This window comes from Sebastes umbrosus, chromosome 6, assembly GCF_015220745.1.
Source record: "Sebastes umbrosus isolate fSebUmb1 chromosome 6, fSebUmb1.pri, whole genome shotgun sequence".
Taxonomy (NCBI): domain Eukaryota; kingdom Metazoa; phylum Chordata; class Actinopteri; order Perciformes; family Sebastidae; genus Sebastes; species Sebastes umbrosus.
The window spans coordinates 10,857,929-10,883,832 of record NC_051274.1 but is presented as its reverse complement, the minus strand read 5'-3'; the positions used below and the strand labels follow the sequence as shown (position 1 = coordinate 10,883,832).

Here is a 25,904-nt window from a genome sequence, read left to right as displayed (position 1 = left end):
CAGCACCTCCAAAGCTCACTAATAAACATGTCTTTTTTGTTTACTATGTACAAAAACCAAGATGTGGAAACAACACGTTGTGGTTTTACTGGGATTATGTGCTGGACCATTTGTTAGCTGGGCGTAGTGACTTCCTGAAGACATGTCATCATTCTGAAGGTGCCAGACAACAAGCAGACTTCAGGAAGTCACTGCTCCACGCCGAGATATAGCTCTGGTTTGCTTGAAATGTTGGTAGGTGGATTTAGTTACCTTTGGACAGAGCCAGGCTAACTGTTTCCCTCTATTTCCGACCTTCATGCTAAGCTAAACTAACTGTTTCCTTGCTCCCGTTTAATAGTAACTGGACAGATTTGTCTAAATAGGTATCAATCTTCTCATCTGATACCCTTTTTCCACCAAAATTAGCACGTATAGGCGGGGTTTTTTAAACACGGGAAAACAAGCTAAAAAAAGGTTGTGCCTTTGCCAGTAAGTTTGCCTTTCTGTCTTTTTTGGCTGGACCGCAGAAAGCCAGCCCTACAAACGCAAAAGTCTGTCAATGAGCGACTGACTGAGTGATGAAGGTGCACGATCGGCCAAGTGCGGGGAACAGTCCTTTATACAAATGAGCTGTCCCAGCGCGACGTGTCCAGCTCACGAAACTTGGACCACGCTGTCAAACTAGGCGATCTAGATCTAAAATGAAATGAGCTACAGCAGTGGCATAGCCTATTTCTCGCTTAAAATGTTTTCAGAAGTAGATTTTGGTGGATTGTTTTGACGGAATCACAGAAAGTTTACGAGCAGGCTGCCATGTTGTTTCCTGTTTGAAACGGCAAGCAGAAAACCACGGACCAATCAGGTGTATTCAATGATATGGTATGTCACCACTTGAACGGCCAGTTTAGTGGAGTAACGCGTCCACTAGTGTCCTCGCCGGACCTCATGGATATGTACCGCTGAATTTAACATTATAGACATGACCACTTATTTGTATAACAATTTAGCCACAAATTCACAGACTAACTATTCATGATCCAGCCATATACTCAGTTTTGACCGGGTCTTGTTTCTGGTGTGTCACATAAGACGTCACGAACGTACCAGAAATCAAGGTTAGTAAACAGTGAAAATGTTACAGTGGTTACTTCTTTTTTATATCTGTTACTTATTCAGTCTTTCTTTCAAACTCTCAAACCAGACTTGCTGATTGTTGGAACAGTGGAAAAGAATCTGCTGGCTTTGAGGAGAGCCTATTAATTGTATGTTTTGTACGTTCAGATATTATAATAATTGTCCAAATCCCTGTTGATTTTATTTATAATATATGCACTTCAACGAACGTCACGTTGCATAGCGCCGGAAAAGGGGCTAAAATATGCGTGTCCTCCCGGGTGTCATGTTTCCATGACTGCTGATTAGAATTGGCGCCAATAAATACTCGTGACTACAGAGTCGTTTATCCCGGGTATGAATGCTGATTAAAACCTTTCCCCATAAAGACAAAAGCCAGATGTTAGTGGGTGTTAGTGGGGTTTTTTTCCAGTGGGAAAGGGGCTTAACTCTCGGCAAGACAGCAAATATGCATATCTCCCAAAAAGGTTGAACTATCCCTTTAAATGTACCAGAAAACTGGCTCAGAAATTTTGCGTTAATGAAAAGATCCACTGACTGACGCCAGTTAATGATGGTTCACTTCTAAGAGATTCAGCCTCAAGCGGCCACACTTTTGTGCAAAGTTTCATTTCTCCTGTGACGCCAGATAGCGACACAATCACACAACTGTCAGAGGGGCTGTGTCAAAGACCTGAGTGAACCTGAGCAAGAGACAAAGTTGAAAGAAGATGCAGAGAAGCCCTGCTGTGTATATCAATGAGTAGTCTTATTAGCCTTGTACTGGAACTCTATCAAAGGTCAGGCAACAGTGGTGGAGTCATACTTTAGTTAAGGAGGAGAGTCGGAATCCCTTGGCCTTTTCCTTCCTGGCGTTCTCGTTGAGGTAATTGCCAATGGCGAGGAGGTACTCCAGCACGGAAACAAATGACCTGCAGTTGTTCAGCTGCGTGCACATTCTGATCTTCTGGTTAATCAGCTGGAAGACAAACACAGAGGCATAGAGCAAAGTCATTTTGTTCTGTAATCCAACCGCATGCAGGTTCTCGCATTCATGTCTCCACACAACAACTTTGTGAAATTGAAGTTGCGTAAGGCTGGAGCTTGTTTTGGGGCTGTCTGTGCTGGCAAAGTGTAGACAAAAATAACTCAAGGCTTTAGTGTTTTACATTATCAAGATAAACAGCAATCTCACAACACCTCATTTGACCTCATAAAATGAATAATCAGAGCCTTGTTGTTTGGCAAGATCATTATTTGGTATGCAATTGTGTCAAGTACAAATATCCCTCAAGAATATTACACAATTTCCCTGCTTAACCAGTTCCGAACAAATCCTGTTGAATATGGATAGAAATTATACTGAAAAGCTGAAAAGAAATGAAAGTGGGATTTTGGGTTTCGCCAATGGTGTGTTGCAGGAAAAATGAGTAGATGCTGTGGGAATCATAGTCCTTGACAAAGAGTTTGCTTTTCCAAAAGCCAGCCAGCAACCACACTCCCACCATATGCTCCTGTTTTAAGAATAACTTCCCAAAACTTGCCAGTGGTACAGCCTCATTACACAGAAGAGATAGCAGATATCCAGCTACATTATATCTACTGGATTTGCAGAGGACCATCTGTGCCATCGTAGCAAACTACTGTAGTTTGTACAAAACGTAAATGAAACCGCTCAGCCCATGACGTCATGTAACCTGCTTTTAGAGTGCCATCTGATTTGGTATCGAGGTTAAATTTTACAAAAGAAAATGTCAAAAAGTAAATTGTGCAGTTATTACAGAACAAACTGTTAACATGATGTTGTAAGCAGGTTACTTTAAAGACACTATTAATGAAATATACATTAAACACAAGTTCTAATCTAATGTGTTAATTTTTCAGTTATAAATGTATCCAATAAAATGTGATTTGGGGTCACTAGCTAACCCCTCCCATCATGTAAAACTTGTAAATCTTGTGGGTCATAGCCATGCATGGTCTTCGCTATAGCAGAGCAATACCATAGGAGGAGGTGTGTGTTTCATTTGGCAGAAGCTTTGTTTACATTTCCGAAAAGAGCATGGCTGCTCTAATTTATTAATTTCTCCCTCGTAGTCCACCACCTGAACTAACAATGTGGGTGAGGGAGTTGTGGGTGGAGGCTGGCCTCATTCGGGACTGTCTCATCCCCGGATGGTTTATAGAAAAGTTCAGAGAAACGGCTGCACACTGCTCTACATAAGAGATGGGGAAGTTAACCAGACATGCATTTGCCAAACTAAACTGTTGCAACCAGAAGTGACATGAGAGGGTGGAGCGAAGTACAACCAAACGCTGAATAAGACATTTTTAGGCAACCAAAATGTTAAAATTAACTCTCACGAACTGAAAACACTGTGAAAAGGTTAAAGTTGTAAGACGAAGACACGGACAACTCGCAGACCGGACAACGCCGTGGTAGCGACCTATTTTACTCTAAATGGACCATATATACTAAATGAACATCATGCTGTATTCAATCTAGCAATTGAGACCATAAACTCATGTTTACAATGTTTACTGAGGTAATAAATCAAGTAGAGATGTTAATAATTAACAGTTAACGGACATTAAGAATTTTAACCAATTAATGCAATTAGTTAAATGGTTAAAAGAAACATTAAGAATTAATTAAAAAGCTGAGCAAAACTCAGAGGAGCGGCTTGTCACTTAAAGGAGAAAAGCTGGTCCACCTTAACAGTCCACCTTAAGAGATTCTGAGCCGGAGTTGCAGGATACAGGAAGTTGGCTGGGGTGTTGAGCTGAGGAGTTGTAGCATTTATTCACCAACAAATAAACTGTACACTCACTGCTACTGCTACGTTCACAGCTATAACGTCAGATAATGCCACCGACAACCCCACACTCACCACCACCACACAAGTGCGGTCTGCCGGACATCGCTAACGTTATGCCGGGCTGATAGACCGTATGTGTGTGACTACGGCCGGCGGGCACGAAGCCACCAGCAACAGAGCACAAACACACACATGGTTTGTCGGACACTCGCTATTGTATCTCCTCGATTTATTGCGATTTTTGGTAACTTCTTTTTAACACTAGACCATGAGAAAAAGTTTTATACACTTCCAGGGACTTTTACTTTGGAAAATCTCTAAATTAATACAGTAAAAAATGTTTGATATTCAGCATGTATGTAGTCAGAGAAGTCCTGAAGTCAAAAGAATAAAAACATTTCCCTCACAAATTAATGGTATTTTCTTTCTAATTTATAAGGGACATGTAATGTTTTATACTTCTGGTGAATGTAGTACAATTTTATTTCCATATATGTATTTTGTTAGTTCCGTTTGTTAACATCTTATTTTGAAAACTAGACGTAGTCAAACGTGTATACTTCCGCTTACTTCTGTCGCTAGCTTTCCCATCAGCTCCGTTCTCTTGATACATCGACAATCGGCTCCATTGGGCCCGTTTGAATGCATAGTTGCGATTGACAAAACTGGTGGAAAAGCTACATTTGGTTTTACCATTCAGTACATCACAGCTTCAGGGGGATGCCTCCCTGTCCAGAGCTCTCCCTGTCTACTGCATCACTGGCTTTGGTTCTGTGTCTTTGCCTCTCTTATTTATATTTGGAAAAGACTGCACACAGAGCACAGCAAAGAGTTTAAAGAAGAAACCAGGGCCACAATGCAGAATATAACCTGACATCCTGGCAGTGAGGCGAAGCACCGACAAAGCACTTCATGGGTGAGAAACATCCCTCCAGGTGGTGACTTCTCCATTTTCTCCCCCAAAGCCTCTATGTCCATCAGGTGGCGAGTAAATCCTTCTAAATGTTCGTGCCTTAAGATGTCTGCCGTGTCAGAGAATTGAAGGATTTGGAATAATCTGCAATAGAGAGGACCGTAACCTCTTCATGTTTGAACACATTGTATTGTGATACGCTGTGGACTGTATCTTAGATAGCAAGATACTTTTTGCCTGCACGCAAATACCAATGTTTGATACAAAAAAATGACCTTTTTATAAATATATCTAAGCTACAATGCAGCAGAAAGAAAAAGCCAGAGTAAATTGAAACTTAATGAAATTTCTAATCTTTCTTGTCAAGTCATCTTGCAAGCACACAATATGTTTGTCTCTGTGTTTTAGACAAAGAGAAATTACTGCCACAGTCAATGGATTACAGTGCCATCATTCTTATCCGTTGTGTCTGTTCATTCTCAAACAGTCAGCAGACGAGAGATTAGGACTGGAGCACTGATGCAGAAAGGAACAGAGGCTTGAGAGAATCGCAGAGAAAAAAAAGGTGTCGAGGCGCTGGGAGGTATTCTTGTCTCACCGCAATATCTTCACACCCTGCAGTCCTCAATGCCAATAAACAACAATCCACTATAAGAGTTTTAGCGATTAGTCGGTGAACCTGAAATGTCCACATACTCGCACTGCGCAAGCCTTAGGCCCTGTCTACACGTATACAGATATTTTTAAAAACAGATAATTTCCTTTACGTTTTGGCCTCTCGTCCACACGCAAAAAGAGTTTTGGGTCACAAAAACAGATATTTTTGAAAACACCTTTTATGGGGCAGATTTTGCGAAGTCCCTCCCCTTCCGGTGGACCCCATGGGACCTTATTTCAGAAAAAATACGTACGGTTGTCAACGGCGACAGGCAAATATTTTTTTGATCCCGTTTGAATTGCGCCATGAATCATACATATGATGTTTGTCAATTTAAAACATAATTTTGCAAGTCAAGAAAGTTGCAGATTGTTGTAGTTTTTGGTAGTATCATTTAGTTTTGTGTGAAACCGCTCGTGAACTACATCTCTTGTCTTGCACAATATACGTCACCATCACTACCTAGCTAGCTAGCTTAGCTATGTTCCACGCACAAATGAAACATTTTCTTACCTGATGTGTTTTATCCAGCAACTTCTGGTATTTTTATCATTGCTCATGTGAGTACATCCCAGTACGAAACACACAGGCATCGTAGCTTCAGAGAGAGAGACGTCACTTGCGCGATTTTTTGGTTTGTAGTCTTTCTAATTGCGAATTTTCGCAGTCTTATACTTCAACAGTTTTACAACAAACTGCGACTTTCTTGACTTGCAAAATTATTTTTTAAATTGACAATGTGTGATTCATGGAGCAACTCAAACGGGACCAAAAAAATATTCGTCTCTTGCCGTCGACTACCGTTCATATTTTTTCCAAAAAGTCCCATGGTGGTCCACCGGAAGGGGCGGGACTTCGCCTCTTTATGAAGCTAAAGGAAAGTTCCTTGACCCTTAACTTGTGATCTAACTTGTAGTGACATGTAATTATTACGGCGAGCGTTTGGAGTCGTTTTTACGTTTGAATGTGGACGGAGATATTTTTTAAAAACGAAGGTCGCGTTGACTGACCTTTTTTTTTTTTTTTAAATGGAGGGGAAAAATATCTGTCTACGTGTAGACAGGGCCTTAAACATTTGGCTGTATGTGTAAGGGTTAAGAAAAAGCTTTTAAAAAAAGCGAAAAAAATATATATATATTTAAATAATAACTTTATATTTTCTTTATTTTGTTTCATCGGTCTTCATTTAAGAGTGCTTGTCTTTGAAGAGAGTCCAGAAGTTTGTTGAATGAAGTTAAATTCATGAATTTTTCCACGGCTCTCCCCAGTGAAAACCTCAAAGTGGGTTTTTATTGGGTTTGTGATAAAGATGAAAACTTTGTATGCTTTACACCACCTACAGAAAAATGGGACTTGATTTGATTAAGATCTATCTTTCCTTCTCCGTCAAATGAAGAGAGGTGTCTTAAAGTGGCTCTCATGCATTTCTGTTTCGACTCTTAACCATCCAGCAAATAGAACAGAAACTACTTCAGCCACCACTTCAAACATAAAATTCAAACTGGAGGGGAAAAAGGCTTTCATGTATTAATGTCAGTTTGTCCCCAGATGTTCTTTTCATTTATGTCTAAAGCCACGATGTATTTGAACATTAGCATTTGCATTATGGAATAAATTTGGTTTTAACCTTTTTTGTAGGAATGGAAGAGACTTTTAAAACAGCTCAACATCTGATTCAACCTTTGATTTGACTCTGTAGGTGATCGAGTAAACTCACAGGCTGCAGGTCGTTCATGCTGATCGGAAGCTCTCTCAAAGTCAGCAGCAGGTCAAGCTGTGTGCTCAGGCAGGGGATGTTGCACATCTGTAGAAGGGAGAATATGTAGGAGTGTAATAAGCTGTGTGTATACAGAAGAGAGGGTAATTATCACATCATCCCACAACCTATTTCCATGTGATTATTTAAAATGATCTAAAAAAGCAGCGCTGCAGGGAGATAGTGTCGTTGCAGCTTGTTCTCACATTCTCAAGTTCTTTGGCGAGATTGTCTCGGGCGAAAGTAGAGGCCTGTCGACAGGCTGATTTAACAGAGAAACTGAAGGCTTGACACCTTGAAACGATTGGCTGAGCTGCCTAATCGACCTTTGAGTCAGTGCTAACCTCTAATAAATCATTCCACATTGTCAGACCGCCTTGCTCATGCTCTGGTACCGTCTCCCAAAAGCCAAAGGGCACTTGGTCTGACTGATGGTTAAGGAGACGTACCAGGATTAGTGTTAGGAATCAAAACCATGTAATCATTTGGCTGTTTCTGAAAAAAAAATCTAGCCTAGAACGTCATCCTCCACATTCTCGAGTACTCGTCTTGTCACATTTTCTGACACATTTTAAATTTCTAATGCAAGGTTAACAGATCACACTGATTCCATGCCAAGGTAACAATTTACGATTTAATTCCTCCTGGTGCACAAAATGTGTTCGCGCATTAGTCACTGAGTTTTAAGTAGTCACATTCTCAGGTATTCTGCTGACTTTAACTCCGATCATCCATAATCAGAAACTCTCATGTTCACCAAAGGAATACTCTTCTTTCTGTTTTAGCACAGCACAGGATTTAAGTGCTCAGAGAAAGCATGACAGGCATGATTTAATAACATACAAAGACCTCATATAGTGCAACACAGAGAAGCCTGCAAAGCATTATTAGGATTTGATTTATCTTAGGGAAAAGGTCAGCGCTTCAACGCTAATATGCTTTTAGTTTTCTTTAATGGTAGAACGTTTGTTCTCAGATGCCACTCTTATTTCTCCTGAGAGGAAAGTGATTAGTCAGAATGGTTAGACAGAAAATCTGACCATTTTCAACAGTTTGGAGGAAAACATTTCTTAAGAGTCTACAGCTATCTCTGTGAGGCTGTACATTGGCACAGTGGTGCTTTGAGCTAAATGCTAATGGCAGCATGCTCACAATGACAATGCTAACATGCTGATGTTTAGCAGGTATAATGTTTACCATGTTCACCATCTTAGTTTAGCGTGTTAGCGAGCTAACATTTGCTAATTAGCACTAAACATAAAGTACAGCTGAGGCTGAAGGGAATGCTACTGGTGTGGCGGGCATTTGGTCATAAACCAAAGTATTGGACAAATTAAAATGTTGACTTAATGATGGCGCTGGATGAAAAGTCAAGATCACCAAAGTTATTACATTTCATCCTGAGAGGGACCTGAATTTGGTATAAAAATTCATGGTAATCCATCCAATAGTTGTTAAGACATTTCACTAAAAACTAAAAATGTGGCTCTAGATAAAAAGCTAGATAAGGGATATGATGATATACTATATGATGATATATCCTCTGGGGACCATGAATGTCTGTTGAAAATGATGGTGATCCATCAAATATTTGTTGAGATATTTCGGTCTGAACCAAAGTGGTGGATCAACCAACTGTCAGACCAACATTGCCATTAGAGGAGCCACACCACTAGTGTGGCTAAAAAGCGCTAAAGCAAATCACTAGCAGACACATGTTGGTGATATGCAACCCGTTCTCACTCCCAACTCGTCAACGCACCGGGCTTTCAACTAAATCCAATGTAAACGTAACCTGCATCATTATTAGAAGCTCATAGCAACTGACGTAGTATAAAGTGCGCGATAGTCCGCTTATGGACATTAATCACTCGCTTATTCAGTCAAGTCAACATCAACCACGATCTTTTCCTAACCCTAACAAAGTAGTTTTGTTGTCTAAACTTAACTTCCTGTGAAGACTGAAGTTTATTTAGAACGAACACTATGGATGTAACAAGTAGAATATTGACACACCGTCTCTGACATGTCTAAAACTGATGCTAGAGGGGTACCTAGAGCGTCATAATTTGAAGCTGAGGGCCACGTCAGTATTTGATGAGTTGGGAGTGATAATGTGTTGTAATTAGGGCTGTCAAAGTTAACGCGATATTAACGCGATAACGCAAATTTGTTTTAATGCCACTAATTTCTTACGCATTAATGCAACTTGCGATTTTTAGGTTGTAGGGTAGCAGGCTTAGTTTTAAAGCAAGAGTGAAAATGCTGGCACCATATGAAACCTGGGAATATATATTCTTATATAAGAAAACTTAAGGAATCCATTGGTGCCAACCATGTCATACTAGCTTGTTGCGAAGGGGGCTAAATAACGCTCCAAACTTACTTACATTTTCAAAGGGGTCCCTTGACCTCTGACCTCAAGATATGTGAATGAAAATGGGTTCTATGGGTACCCACAAGTCTACTCTTTACAGACATGCCCACTTTATGATAATCACTTGCAGTTTGGGGCAAGTCATAGTCAAGTCAGCACAATGACACAATGACAGCTGTTGTTGCCTGTTGGGCTGCAGTTTGCCATGTTAGCACTTAGTGGTTAGCACTGTCACCTCACCGCTAGAGGGTCGCAGGTTCAAACCCAGCTTGGGGCCCTACTGTGTGGAGTTTGCATGTTCTCCCCGTGTTAGCGTGGGTTTTCTCCGGGTTCTCCGGCTTCCTCCCACAGTCCAAAGACATGCAGGTTAGGTTAATTGTTGACTCTAAATTGCTCGTAGGTGTGAATGTGAGCATGAATGGTTGTCTGTCTCTATGTGTCAGCCCTGTGATAGTCTGGCGACCTGTCCGGGGTGTACCCCGCCTTCATCCAATGTCAGCTGGGATCGGCTCCAGCCCCCCCACGCCTTTGAATAGTATAAGCGGTTACAGATAATGAAAGGATGGATGGTAGGATGATCTGAGCATATTTTTTATGCTAAATGCAGTACCTGTGAGGGTTTCTGGACAATATTTGTGATTGTTTTGTGTTGTTAATTGATTTCCAATAATGAATATATACATACATTTACATAAAGCAGGCATAGAAGCATAGCATAGCAAGTATTAAATATTTGACAAATCTCCCTTTAAGGAGCATTTTGAACAGATAAAAAAAATTGCGATTAATTGCTATCAACTATGGACAATAGTGATTAATCGTAATTAAATATTTTGATTGATTGACAGCCCTAGTTGTAATATGAAGCAGTACAGCACTGCGGTACAGAGAGCAGCTGCTAAGGTTGACTATCCTATGTGTCACATGGAGGACACATTTGACTCTTGATAATGATGCTACAAATTGTGAAACTGTGATGATTCATAAAGAATGTGTCAGCCCTTTCATTTTCTTTAATAATGTAATTGGTTTTAGGCGGAGAATGTGTGGAATGACTGGAAATTGCAGAACATTAGATTATGAAAAAAGGAATGAGCAATCACCTCTAATCTCAGGAGTTTAAAATGATTGCCTTTTCAGTTGCTATTAAGTGCAATATTTGAATACCTGCTTTAGTTGGCAGCAATAAAGAAGACTGATTATGTTGTGTTTTCAGGCTGACTGCAGTCTAGCAGAGAAGGCTTGTGCCTCCAGAAGTACATGAGGTTTCCATAGGCGATGCCACCATGTCTCTTACATATGAAATCCCTTATGACTGGTGTCAAATATTACTGAAAGGCGCTGTGGGCTGATCCCGCTGTTCATCTGTTACCCCACCTGCAGCCTTTAGCCAACCACACACGGGTCAGATGACTGCCAGGCATGCTGGGAGGTGATAACCGGATGAATGGTAGAGCTTGTCATGACACCCACAGTGTGTGAAAGAGGAGGCAGGTGAATGTCGACTTGACAAGCCCCTCTTAAAGAAAGTGCTACATGAGCAGGAGCTGCATTAGATTCTGCTTGGTACACGGTGTCACAAATCAAATCCAGAAGGAAATTGCAATCTTAGTTCTGGTAATCATAGTTAATATGGGGAACTAAACACTGTACCTCCATCATGTACTGGTCCACAATATGCAGCTCTGCCACAGGTCCTTTGTGTGATTTGTACATTTCCACATCGCCCAACGTGGGGACGTACCTTGAACACAAAAACAAACAATATCACAATTCTTGTTAGATGCCATACTAGTTTTTAAAGTACTGTAAGGCCCTGAAAATGTATTTTCTCAATCCGCTTCTCACTACAAGTGTTGGGATCCTACATGAAAACAACATTTTGAAATATGTGGCTCTTTATCTGCTAAATGCTCCACTATGTTCACCAACTAGCTGCTTTTTTTGCTTAAAACGATGTTGAGAGTGACAAGTGAAGGAAAACAATAAAGTTACGTGCCATAAAACTAAAATATATAAAATAGGGCTGTCAAAGTTAATGCGATAACTCTCCAAACTTAAGCTAAATTTAGGTGAAGAAAAACTGGCATGGCCATTTTCAAAGGGGTCCCTTGACGTCTGACCTCAAGATATGTGAATGAAAATGGGTTCTATGGGTACCCACGAGTCTCCCCTTTACAGACATGCCCACTTTATGATAATCACATGTAGTTTTGGGGCAAGTTATAATCAAGTCAGCACACTGACACACCGACAGCTCTTGTTAATTGATTTCCAATAATAAATATATACATACATTTGCATAAAGCAAGCGTATTTGAGTATTAAATACTTGACTAATTTCCCTTTAAGGTACATTTTGAACAGATAAAAAAATGTGTGATAAATTTGCAATGAATCGCTTTGTAACTGTGGACAATCGAGATTAATCATGATTAAATATTTCAATCGATTGACAGCCCTAATATAAAATAAAAGTAATGTGTTAAAAACATCTTGTTAAGCTTCTAAAGCTGAGGGGAACTACATATGACCCATTTCACATAACACTCAGTCATTTGATCCACTGTTATATGGCTAAGAATAAATACACAAAATACACACACAAAAAAAAGGGAAAAAAAAACCTCAACAGAAAAAGGCTTGGCAACAATCACCAAAGTAGAAACTTCACTTCCCAGAGTGGATGTCTGTAGGTGCCGTAGTGAATATTTTATTGCTAGAGCATGTTTAAAATGTGCGCTGGTCTACTTTAAATGGGTTATGGATTGGATTTCTACTGCTTGAACACATTTAATAGGCTGTAAAATTTAATAGAATCTCTATTTTATTTAAAGTACCTCCTAGGCTTTTATTTCAGTGACAACCAGCGAAATAGTAATGTGAGCATGCAAAAGGAGTAGTTAACACCAAGGGGCCCCCTGTAAACCTCAGCATCAAATTTTAAGGGTGTCAAAAATTTAACTTGTTTAGTATTTATCTATAAAGCTTATGTATGTGCATGTTATGTTAAAAATAGGGCTGTCAATCGATTAAAATATTAAATAGAATAGTCAACCTCAGCAGCTTCTCTCTGTACCGCACTGTGTACTGCCTCATATTACAACTAGGGCTGTCAATAAATTCAAATATTTAATCGCGATTAATCACATGATTGTCCATGATTAATTGTGATTAATCGCAAATTAATCACACATTTTTGATCTGATCAAAATGTACCTTTAAGGGAGATTTGTCAAGTGTTTAATACTCTTATCAACATAGGATAAGTGATTTAAGTGGACTCCAGGAAGAATAGCTGGGCTTCAGCCACAGCTAATCGAGATCCGAATAAAAGATAAAGATAGGAGTGGGCAAATATGCTTGCTGTATGCAAAAGCATGCACTGTATATATTTATTATTGGAAAATCAATCAACAACACAAAACAATGACAAATATTGTCCAGAAACCCTCACAGGTTCTTTATTTAGCATAAAAAATATGCTCAAATCATAACATGGCAAACTCAAGCCCAACAGGCAACAACAGCTGTCAGTGGGGTCAAGGGACCCCTTTGAAAATGGCCATGCCAGTTTTTCCTCACCAAAATGTTGCATAAGTTTGGAGCGTTATTTAGCCTCCTTCCTGACAAGCTAGTATGAGATGGTTGGATGGATTCCTTAGGTTTTGTAGTTTCATATGAAACGAGTATCTTCACTCTAGCTTTTAAACTGAGCCCGCTACAACCTCCAAAACATCGATTGCGTTAACATGTTATTAACGCCTCAGTTGAAAACTATAAATATAGGCTGATCAGTATATTTAAACAACGTGGTTCTGTTCCGCATCTGCACATTTGAAAAGCCCCATTTGTTTTTTAAAAATCCGATAAACATAAATGAATCCATGTGCTAAATACCATCCCTTATACCGTATATCCAAGAGAGAAAAAACATGTACTTATAGACCTATAGATTCATTTTAAAGATGTCTGTGACAGTTGGGAATGTTTTTCTTTCTCTATCACACATACTTTTACATTTCGACCTTTGCCTTCTTTCGTCATCGCATGTTCTTTGGCTCCCTGCCTTGGACTGATGCCATTACATTGATTTCCAGTGGCCCGGAGAAAGGCAAGTGATTAAAAGCCAAGTAGCGGCGAACGGTCCTCGTCGGCTTCTATAAAACAGCAAGACGCTTATGGGAACAGCCATTTACTCGCTTGCACTGAATTTGAACCCCGCTCATCTTAAATTGGACTTCCTCCTCCTGTCATTTCCACGCGTTCTGACCTCAAACCAAAGGCATTCACTTTTTCATGAGCCAGGCTATGTGCCAGCGGAGTAGCAGCAGCCATTAATATTGCAGCACCTGTTGGAAGTGGTTCTTTCAAAATTGTATTCCTCGGGCCTACGCCACAGTGCATTAAAATATATATTATGTTTTCATAGAATAAATAAAATTCTCCACACAGTACATTAGATCACTCTCGCCTTCCAGGAGGTCAGCGTCCAAAACAACTGAGTAAACTGCCGGTAAGAGACAGGAAGCATTTTACTCCACTTCCAGTGTTATGTTCCCAGGGGCATGTCAATAGTTTCCATCTCCGCAAATAACCAGAGATAAAACTTTTATTAGTAAGCTGCTCTGGTAAAAGGTTCTGGCATCTGCTCTTTAGTATTAGACCACTATGAGGACTGCTGTGCAAACATTTCACATTGTTCTGACTGTACCACTCACATCCCTTGTTGATGATTTGCTAAGCTGCTAGTTTTTCTAAGATTTCATCTCCGCCAGTGACAGCACCCGTCAACCGCCCCACGAACTTGGACGCAAAAAGTCATTCACCTCTCGGCTTCAGTTGTGACACCATCAGGAATGAATACAAATCAGCGTTTTTTGGCATAAAGTCATACCTCCTCAGAGAGGTGATGTGCTCATCAGACAGGCCTCCATCTTCCTCATTAACGATGAACAGTTTGTCCTTCAGCTCTCCTCTTTGCACTGGAAAACGTGTGAGGAAAATGTCTAGAAGAACAATAGATTAAAAAAAAAGTCAACACACTCAATGGTACATGAAAGCTTCCCTCTTGACAGATAGTCTTCTTATCCTGCGATGAAATGACTCAAAAAGCATTCTGAAGACAAAGGGTTCTTTGCTTAATTACTTTCCCCGAAATGCCTAAGGGAAATGCACAAATTTGCATTCTATCAAGTCAAAGCTGAAGTGATTTTTTTTAGTTTTACAGAAAATGCCTCTGCATTATTCAGGAGCTGTGAGAAGCATTCATTAAGAGCCAGCTTCAGGAATTTTAGACATGTATGTAAAATACATGGTGAATTTTTACAAAACACAGCTGAGATGCTTGAGTCATTGAGTGATTTGGAAGTGTCACATCCAATTTTCTTTCATGAAGTTAGGAGTTTGTCAACTAACTTGTGGTCAAAACTTTTCCTGAAGTGGAGCTTGGTATTTCTGGCACTGCAAACATTTGTCTTTAATTTAAAATGCTGAAAATACTGTATAAGACATGTAAAAGGAATACTTTGACAATGTGAAATAAGTTTTCTTGTCCATAGTCAGATGAGAAGATTGATACCACTCTCCATTAAATATGAAGCTTCAGCCAGCAGATAGTTAGCTTAGCATAAAGACTGGAAACGGGTAAAAAAAAAACAGCTAGCCTGGCTCTGTCCGAAGACACTCTAAAGCTCATTAATGAACACATTATCTGTAATCTGTTTAATCAAAAAACTAAATATGAAAACAACAGTGGCTGGCTCAGCTAAGAAATAGTTCTAGCATGCAACTTCCGTAAAACTACAACTTGTTTTTACACGTTGCTTTTTGTACGGATTTTGTTACCTTCGGACAGAGCCAAACTAGCTGTTTCCCCCCGTTTCCAATCTTTATGCTGAGCTGAGCTAACTGGCTGCTGGCTCCAGCTTCATACTGAACAGACAGATATGACAGGGCTCAACTATAAGGATTGCCCACTTGCCCGGGGCAAGTAAAATGCCACGATGGGCTTATAAATCTAGCCACTCTCTTGCCCGATTGGGCAGGGTATGGAAAAAAAATAAAAAATGGTGAGGAAGTAGCTAAGCAGTGAGCCATCTCGCTTCCTTCCCATCTCTGTTTAGAGGTGCACATGCGCAGTACCGATCGGGCACTCGAGAGAAAGTGGCGGCGGGTAAAGACAAAGTTTATGAGCTGAAGCGCAAGCAAGCATTTCAATTATCCTGGAAACAGGAGTTTAGTTGGGTGGCGTTAGAGGACGCGATCGAAACTCCAGTTTAATTTACTTAAATAAAGATTAAACATGATTATTAACTTTAGTCTTTTTTGCTGTTTGATAACTGCTACTAAATAAAATAATTTGTTTAGGGGAAATAAAAATTTACTTTGGGCAAGTAGATTTCTGACCCAATTGAGTGCTATCGATCATCTCATCTAACTCTCAGCAAGAAAGCGGACGCTTATTTCCCAAGATGTCAAACTATTACTTTATCTGTCAATAAGTGTTGACTTCCGACATTTCCAGTGTTACTGAATCCAAATCATCAAACTGATTGAAAATCTACTCATGACAAAGTGAATAAAATAATCATGTTAAATTTGAAGCATTTTGGAGGTATAAAGCTATAATCAACACATGTCTAAATCCTTGACATTAAAGACGGGAGACAGTAATTCCCTCACCCGGACAAACAGAGTCTTTTGTGTCACATTTTTTAAATGAGAAATCACGACATCAACTATCAAGAACAATGTTGAGCTCTACCAGTGTCCTCGAGAGTGAGGGTTAGGCGTCTGGCCTAAAAAGACAGTGCAAATCAAGCCCTTTTGTTGATTGGCACTCAGACAAACTAGGCATTGCCCTCGCAAATTAGAGTATGGAGATGGAGAGGGTATCCCACTGGGCGCAGGAAGCCACAGGTGTACTTTTAATTAGAAGTGCGACATTTCCAGTCATTAAATAGGCAGCATGCACATTGCACAGGGGCTCTCAAGGTAAATAAGCACATTAGTTGGACACACATTCTGAACAGAAATGCACTACGATCATACAAAACCACAGGCACGCAGGTTCACCAGAAAGGTTACGTCTAGAAGGTAACCCACAAGTTGCAAAGCTCTCGTGAGATGGTTGAGGTTAGGTATTGACCTTGAATGGTTAATGGAACTGTTTGTAATTTCTTACACGTATAAATCAATCCGGATCGGTGTCCCATGCGCGCTTGCGTGTGGCTATGCTGTTCAGACTCAGACTCCAACACAAACTACACGGTACTCTGCTTCTCTGCCTGCTTGCCTTCACTCACACACCGCGCGTGTTTTCGCTCTCTCGCTCTCTTGCTGTCTCGCTCCACCTCTACACGTGCATGCGCGCCCACTACACACTGCAGAAGAGTTAGTTTAGCTCTGAGAATATCTAGTGAATGTACAGTGGACGTTTGTGCGGATATAAATGCTGCAGCTCCTCCAGACCAACAGAGGTTTCCCGTGTCTTGTGAAGTGACGGGGCTCCACAGCCGGTGTCTTCCCTGTTCCCTCCGGCCGCGGTCGGGAGGCTGAGGCAGGAAAAGCCAACACTAGGATCAGCAGTGATTCATGGAGAGACCTTTGTCTGGTCAGCTAACATTACTGCCAAGCAGGTGAAATATAGAGTGATATTGTGCTTTAGCTGATGTGTGTCGCCTCACTGTTTCGTGAACACAGGTGAGCGCAAGCAACAGGACGCTGACTTTCGTTGTCTTAACGGCCACAGGTGTCGCTGTTACAACCAATTTCTGATTCTTACAAACAGTCCCTTTAAGGTTAGGCATTGACCTGGAATGGTTAAAGTAAAGCATTGACCTGGAATGGTTGAGGTTAGGATAGGTTGAGTGAGTCTTACACGAGTTTTCGCACATTTTCACAACTTGTGGGTTACCATCTAGATATGACCCACCAGAAACTCCTTCAGCTCAGACTCCAGCGGGGCCTCCTGCCATAGTAAAATGAGGAAACTCTAAAGGGACTCTGGTGGTATCATTTTTGTCCACAGAGACCGCCACAGTCAACACAAAATTAATGTTCCTAGTAGTAGCTTTAAGTGCACTTTTGTTCTTTGAACCTGAGTACTTACATGTTATACTATTTTATACTCCTACTCCCCAACTTTTGAGAGGGAAAATACTGTATTTTTTATCCACTGCAATTATTTGATAATTATTTTTACTATTTACTTTCTAGATTAAGATTTTACATTAAAACACATGGTGAGTTTCTAAAAAATGAAAACCACATTGGCTTATTTTTGGCTTGCCTTATAAAAAAGGAGTATCTAGTTGAGGTCCCTTTTCATATTTTTTAGCAGTTCCACCAGAGATCCATTTCCCCTCTTAGATGCTTTCATTTACATAACTGTTTGAGGCCCAAAGAGGTAAAATTGTCCAATATTTCGCACAATAGCATGCATTAAAGAAAAGTAGAAAAATACAAAATTGTGCAACGTAACTTAGTTTTTCTGTTTTCCTCTCCCATTAATCATCTCACGACAACTCAGATTTATCTTTTGACCCTTTGGAGGGGCCCGACTCCTAGGTTGAAACTGGACTATATACCTAACTGTTAAAAGTAGCTCTACATAATTATATATTAATAGGGGACATTAATCTACAGAAGAAGTACTTTTACCTTTGGTATCTTGCGTCTACTACTTCTATACATCAAAGGTGACGGGTGACTCCGACATACTGCAGAAGATATTTCCTCAGACTGAATGTTAAACTGATTTGAACACGGTGGCATGCAGAGTCAAGGCCATTAGTGTTACAGAATCCCATCACACACACGTCCACACGCAAACTTTCTGTCTCCGTCTTTCTTCTGCTCTGTAGGTATTCATCTAAAGAATGCAATTTAAAAGATTCAATACAAGCTACAATATTGTTGTCAAAAGTCTTTTGGATTCCTGTAGAGCACTTAAAATACTATAAATAAGTACATGTATCATTACAGCATTGTCCTATGGATTCTCAACACAGCTGATGGTCTTGCTTGCTCACAAGGATCAAGTTGATTACCAGAGAGGAAACCACTCAGAACTGCACTACAACAGTAATACAACCACCTGCTCAAGCTGTCTAACTCCATCTGCCTCAGTGTGTAACAGCAAACAACGTAATGTTGTGGACACAGTAAGAATTACAGCTTTACGTCTGACGCTTGTTCGTCAATTATTGATCACCTACTTGCGATAATATCATCTGATCGAGGTGTAGTCTGACTGTCTGCTGAGCTGTTGCTATCTTTGTAAAAAAAACAAAAACAATGCAGAGATTCTGCATGCATACTGGCTCCCAGTGTAATGGGATCAGATGAATAAATAGTGTGGCAAAGAATGAGATATGAGCTGAATAAACAGCACAGATTTAGGCAGGTTTGTGGTGATAAACATGCAAACAAGCACAGGGAGGGCGTGAGTGAGTGAGTTTGTCTGTGTGGGGGATGCCAAGAGATAGAGGAAAGAGAAGGAAAAGCAGAAGTCCTATTAAGAGATTTCTTTTTTTCATATGTGGCTTCAATGAGATCAGAATCCTGGGGGAGTTCTTGTGTTTTTATAGGGAATATAGGCAGTTTTCACCTTTTGCTCTTATTCTATTTTTGTTATTTAAAAAAAAATAGCTCTTTTTGATTTTGATCAATTGTTTATAGTATAATAGTAGTAGTTAATTAACAGCTTTAATATAATGCAGTGGTGTTATGTAACATTTACTTATTACCGTAAAATATAGGTGGTCGTACTACTATTTTATACTTCTGCTCCACTACAATTCAGAGGAAAATGTACTTTTTACTGCGTTACATGCATAGACTAAACTACCCAGTAGTGTATATCATAGTTAAAGTTAGCTTCACCTTGACAAGCTACAATGATAAAATGAGGCTTACACATTAATGCATCAGTAATAATAATCCAATTATTTTATATATTATAGTATAACACTTAAAGGTGCCATTTTTCTAGATTATGAAAACTTTTGATAGTTCAAGTACATTTAGATGAGATCAATGCAGGGCTTTTACTTGTATTGGAGTATTTTTACATTATAGAAGTGCTACTTTTACTTAAACCTGCAGTAGGCAGAATGTTTTTGGCATCATTGGGCAAAAATTCCATAATAACCTTTCAGCATATTGTAATTCAAGTGTTCTGAGAGAGAACTAGACTTCTGCACCTCCTCATGGCTCTGTTTTCAGGCTTTAAAAAAATCTAGCATGTGACGGGAGACTTTGACCAATCACAGGTCATTTCAGAGAGCGTTCCTATTGGCTGTTCATTCAAAGGAAGCAGCTGTCAATCACTCCTGAACTCCGATCAAATGGTCAAACTACGCAGCGCTGATCAAATATTAATTAATATTCTGTTACTGTAATGCCTATTTCGCTCCTCAAATGTTTTCAGAAACATCTTGTAGTGTACTGTTTAGCTGTAAAATGAGAAAGTTTGCTCCGGCTGGTGGGCGGTGCTTGCTATTTCCTCAACTGATCTCAACATGGCTGCCGGGTCACAAGCTTTCTCATTTTACAGCTAAACAGTACACTACAAGATGTTTCTGAAAACGTTTTATGCGAGAAATAGGCTTTACAGTTACAGAATATTAATTCATATTTGATCAGCGCTGCCTAGTTTGACCGTTTGGTCGGAGTTTGCGAGTGATTGACAGCTGCTCAGAGACCGCAAGGCTCCAGCTCGGCACTGATTGGTTGTTTTCCTCCGTTCTGTGAAATCATGCAGAAGCCATTAGGAGCACCGGAGGACACAGAAGCACATGATTTTTTTCAGATTACCTGTCTCATGCACTACTGTCAGGATATAGTGACCGTTTTATAAAAATAATTTATAAAATAACAAATTTGCTCCAGTTCTACCCACTGCAGCTTTAAGTACGTTTTGCTGATCATACTTAGATGACATTTTCAGTGCAGGACTTTTACTTGTAATGGAATATTTTATTTACATTACAGTATTGCTACTTTTATTTAAATAAAGGATCTGAGTACTTCCTCCGCCACTGCTGAAATGTCACTTTCTATATCGGTGTTAATAGGACCAAATTAGGAGAGACAGATTTTTCCCTTCTTCTTCAAAAGTCTACATTTTTCCAAAGCTTGCAGCAGAAAGGTGCATGGCCTCGGGTTGCCTGCAGGCTGTCATCACTCAGCTCCTGCTCCCGACACAACCAAAGTTTCCAGGTCAGGGAGGAGCACAAACTCCAAATGCTGGGGTATTCTGTACCAAGACAGGGAATCGCCGTGGTTTGTGCTCAGATCCTCTATCCATATTTCACGACCATGTGAACTCTAATTATGTTGCCGGTTTGCACACTCACACTGATTCCATCTAGCAGCCCACCACCACCACCACCACCACATCTGTATCGCTTCACAGTGTCTGTGCCTGTTGGAGGAGATGTGAAAGGAAGCTTCTTGAGATGTTCTCCCCGTGGCTCGGGTCTTGAAATATACAAGCCACGCACACTCAGTTAATCAAAAGTGAAAAGCCATTAGATGAGATATAGAATATGTTCCACTTCACAATAGCTCTGCATTTTGCAAGGGCAGCTGTGTGGCACTGCAAGATTGGTGACACACTGCCCCCTGCAGACACATAGGAGGAACATCTAGCTGCCGTTGTGGCATCATTACAGTCTCAGCCATCGTTTTAGAAGCGCTAAATGGCAGCATTTATATTCCTAAAACAGTTCTCAGGTCACCTCCTCTTAATTGAGCAATTAAAGTCTAACTAGCATTAGCATTAACACTGCTTCTGCATAGATCCTGGTTACACTCCCTGTGTGGTGCTTCCCTCTGCTGGGTTTTATTTCACACCACAAGTTCTAATTTACTGAAGGAGTAAGCTCCTTTATTTGACTTACTCCAGAAGAACATTCAAATTAGACTTATCATTTTGCTGGGAAAATCTCATCTCCATCATAAAATGCTGCAAATTAAACTTGATCTCAACAGTCAGACACATATTCATTGTTGAGCTACTCACTGAAGTTTTGTGCAATCTTCTTGTTGAGCATAATGTGCTGCGTATTGCTGTGATCAACCACACCAACCGCCCCCAGATCTTTAACGGCAAATTGCTCGTATAAGCGGGACGTGTCGATTTCGATCCTCCTGGTGCTTTCTTGTGTCCAAAATGATTTTACAATCTGCCAAGAAACAAATTAATTCAGGACTGAGACAACTCCATTATAAGAGGAAATCAATGTGAGCATTACAAAAGAGCAACACTGGGGAAGCAATAACTCGACAGACAAAACAAAGAATAATTCACAATAATGATGCAATGACTTTTCAGTGTTTGCCACAATGACACAACACTGCATTTAAATAGGAATAATTCCCACTAATGAGACACTTTGTAAGCTTTATACTTAAATGTGAAAATATGGTAATTTAGTGTCTTCTGATGAATGAAGTGTTAACTGATAAGTGACGGTGTTACCTTCTCTTTGCTAACATGGTCCCAGTGGAAAGCCTTGGTGCTTGGTTTTTTTCTTGATGTCATTGTCAATTTCAAGGGTATAGGTGGTGCGGCTGGGATGCTCGGGGGTGAAGGCCTTTTCATGTCTGACGAGCCTGATTCATGGTTAGGAGACTCTGGGACTGTGGAAGATGGTGTGAGGGCATTATTGGAGGGTGAGGGTTCAGGGGAGGTGGGCGAAGATGGGGCAAAGACATCGGGGGAGCTTGGTGATGGGACAGAGGGCAAAATATCAGGCCCGGTAACAGCTGTGTTTCTACTGCTGCGAGGTTTAGGAACCGGCTTTGCATAATCGGCTGAGGGATAACTTTGACCCATGTCACCAGCTGATATACGATCTCCTCTGCCAGAAGTGGGATTTTCATAATCAGCTGGAGGATAAGTCATATTCCCACCGCCAAATCCACCACTCGACTCAAGATCTGTGTCGCTGTCCTCCGGAGATTCGGGTATGCTGGGATGTCGTAGACCAGTTGGTTCCACAAGCGGGTGTATGCCCTTGGACTTCCTCTTCCAGTCTGAACACAGTTGGTCAATGGCCTGGACCCAAGCATCTCGCTCCCTCTGGGCAGCCCCAGAGGTGATTGTTTGCTCTGGTACAGGCACCCGGAACCTGCAATAAATCAACAAAACTTAACTCAACTTCCCCCATTAGCTGAGATAAGTCTTGTAGTTAACACTATATTTATGACATTATCAAACCAGTCGATTAGACTGTTGTCAGGCTATTAAATAGGCGTTATTAGTCGCTATAGGCACTATAGATGTGGGTAAATAGAGGCCTACTACACCCACTAGTAGGTCTAGTATCATCTATTCACATGGTAGATCACTGGATGAAGGTGTAAAAGAACATGACAGCAACCTCCAGCGACAGTAGTTATTATGACAGGAGCAGAAGCGGAAGTCAGGCACTGTAATATAGACAGTGTGATACTCCATTAGGAGTGGAGGTCTGAGATGATGGATGGGACACAAAACACAAGGTTTTCACCCAGGAGACCGTAGTTTTTATCCTATGTGAAGCCAACAGTCTTTGTGTTCGTAGTTATTTTAACCCAAACACAGTGTTTTTCCCTAAACTTAACTGGTGTTTTTTTGCCTAAACCTAAAGAAGCTGTTTTGTTTGTGTTCAAAACGTGTCGTTTCATACAGTTTTACAACAATTACTTTTAAGTTTGACTTTCACTTTTACAACATAGTAGGTGTAGTAGGCACCTAATGACCCACATCTATGGTGCTTATAGTGACTGATAATGCCTATTTAATGGCCTGATAACAGTCGAATCAAACAAGGCTACATCATAGGTGATACAATACAGAGGGGTGGACTAGAGTCACATGACTAGTACTCAAGTCAGACTCGAGTCACAAATTTGCTAACTTTAGATTTAACTTGACAAAGTGGACTTCAACACCAATGACTTGTGTCTTCACTTCACGTGACTTGAGCCCTTTGACTTGAAAATACTTAATACCATCCCCCAAGCCCAAATATTAAAAAAGTATGTTATTTAAAAAGTGTGCCACAAATCAATTCATTTCCCTTCATTTCCTGAATCAACTAACGTTAACACTGTTCATTCCCAGCATGTCGACATTTAATTCCCCAGATCCACTTTGTTTGTTGTTGTTCTTCCTTGGCCCATGCTACTCTCTTCCACCAAGTTTCATGAAAATCGGGCCAGCAGTTTTTCCGTAATCCTGCTTACAAACAGTCAAATGACCGAAAACATAACCTCCTTGGCAGAAGTAATAAAGGCATCGCAGAAAATACTGCTGACTTAAATGACACACTTTTACAAGGCTGTGGATTAATTTGAAGAGAAACAGCTGATGTGATGGACCTAATTCATTAACCATTTGCTGTTTTTGTTTCCACTTCTTAATAATTCTCACTCACTGGTACTCATTTTTGTGGGTGATCAGTGTGAAAGTGTCGGAGCTGTGAGGTTTCTGTACGCTGGTGTCTCCGTCTGACAGGTGAATCACTATGGATGAGGGCACCGATGATGTCACCTCAGCGTCAGCGGGGCCTCGTCGCCTGAAGGGGACCAGTGTTAGCTGACCTGGGTGGAGCTGGACCTCGTATCTGAAACAAGATAGAGAACATAATGTAAGCCACAACAACAGGATGTGAGGTGCGTCTCAATTCCACACTACAAAGGCTACCAAGTGTATTCAGTATGTACTATATACTGATTGTCATATACTGTTTTTGCATTTAGTATACTTGAAATCCATGCATTTCACTGTTCTGTACTATAGTCCACCAATACTGGATTTATTGTTTCTGAGGCCAATACTGATATCGATATTTGGGATAAAAACATCCAATAACTTTTGGAATAACTATGTAATGGTGACACTGTTTCTAAATTACATCAAACCTTGTTTGGCATTTCTGTAATTAATTAATTATTGGTGGACGGATTTTTATCACCTATGGGTGACCTTTGGCCTGTTTCCAGTCTGTATGATAAGCTAATTGTTAACCGCCTGCTGAGTCCAGCTTCATATTTACCGGACAGAGATTTGCAGATTGATTGATGGATGGATGTCATGATATTATTTTGTTGAAATTGGTTGGTACTTACGTCAAATGTTTGTTTTCCAGCATTATTGGATTTTTATATCAAAAATACAAAGAAATAGATATTTTGGCAGATTGTTTTTGCATATGTTGTTAAATAGGTGCACAATATGACTGGGGGGGTGATCTAAAAGAGTTAAAAAGGCATTTTTTCATTTCATCTCAATTTTAAGCAAGAAAGCAAATATGAATATTTTCAAATATATCAAAGTATTCCTTTAATGTTTTACAGCTAATTCACAGCTGCAAAGTGCACGCTCAAAATCAAGCATTTTTTAGTATGCATACAGACTTTTTGAATATATATTTAAAGTCCTGCTCTGCTCAAAAATGTGTGTTTGCTTATTGCTACTTCTCCTGCATGTTTGAGCTTCACTGTGCAGAATGATGTTTGTGCAGAGTTTGACACTAGAAGGCTGTTTTAGAGTTTAAGACGTGTACACACAAGCATGATTTTGTGACATCACAACTCGTTTTAAGTCATGGTCCAGTATGCAACTTACACAAGTGAAACCTCCAGTGCACATACAATGAGAATTGACTTTTTTAGGGAAGTAGGAGACATCTTGTGTAGATTTTGGATTGTTCAATGAGGGGGAAGGAGTAGATGTAATTGTAAGAGTTTTTAACTAGTTAATGAAACTTTTTTGTGGATGAATATTAATATCAGACACAAATTATTACTCAAAGCAGAGTGTTTTTATGTCTCAGAACATCTCGGGAGGGGTTCTTTAGTTTCGTCACGTCTGCAGTGTGAGCACAAAACAAACTCAAAACCTGCTCAGAATTCAGTCCTGATTAAAAAAAAGTATTTATTTGTAACTGAGAATGTGGATGTGAACATGTGGCTATAAATCATTTCTCACCACTAACTTTGCTACACATTTGTTGTGTTTCTGTTTTATAGCAGCTTTACAGTAATAAGGACACATCCGTACTTCACCCATTTGAACGATGCCAGGCCGCCGCGGTGCAGCAACAAGAATCCTTCCCGAAGGCTTTGTGATGCTTGAGGCTGCTGAGGTGTTTCTGCATCGTCACTGTATATGTTCCCATAAATGATCCGATTCACAAGCCGCATCATCTGAGAAACACCAGCAGGAAAAATAGTCCCAATGAAAGCATCAACAAAAACTGACCACAAAGGAAAACAAGGCTTTCCTC

The 25,904-nt window shown here is 40.2% G+C and overlaps 1 protein-coding gene across 1 annotated transcript in view; it reads right to left on the bottom strand.

The window, feature by feature from the left end:
• LOC119489438 (formin-like protein 13) overlaps window positions 1–25,904 on the bottom strand; it is a 45,079-nt gene that overhangs the window by 13,669 nt on the left and 5,506 nt on the right. Inside the window, exons 5-12 of the mRNA XM_037771865.1 lie at window positions 25,679–25,824; window positions 24,051–24,239; window positions 22,109–22,760; window positions 21,650–21,812; window positions 14,516–14,627; window positions 11,272–11,362; window positions 7,203–7,289; window positions 1,922–2,074 (exon numbers count right to left, since the gene is read on the bottom strand). Coding sequence (XP_037627793.1) covers window positions 1,922–2,074; window positions 7,203–7,289; window positions 11,272–11,362; window positions 14,516–14,627; window positions 21,650–21,812; window positions 22,109–22,760; window positions 24,051–24,239; window positions 25,679–25,824 — 1,593 coding nt within the window. The remainder of the gene's footprint in view (window positions 1–1,921; window positions 2,075–7,202; window positions 7,290–11,271; window positions 11,363–14,515; window positions 14,628–21,649; window positions 21,813–22,108; window positions 22,761–24,050; window positions 24,240–25,678; window positions 25,825–25,904) is intronic.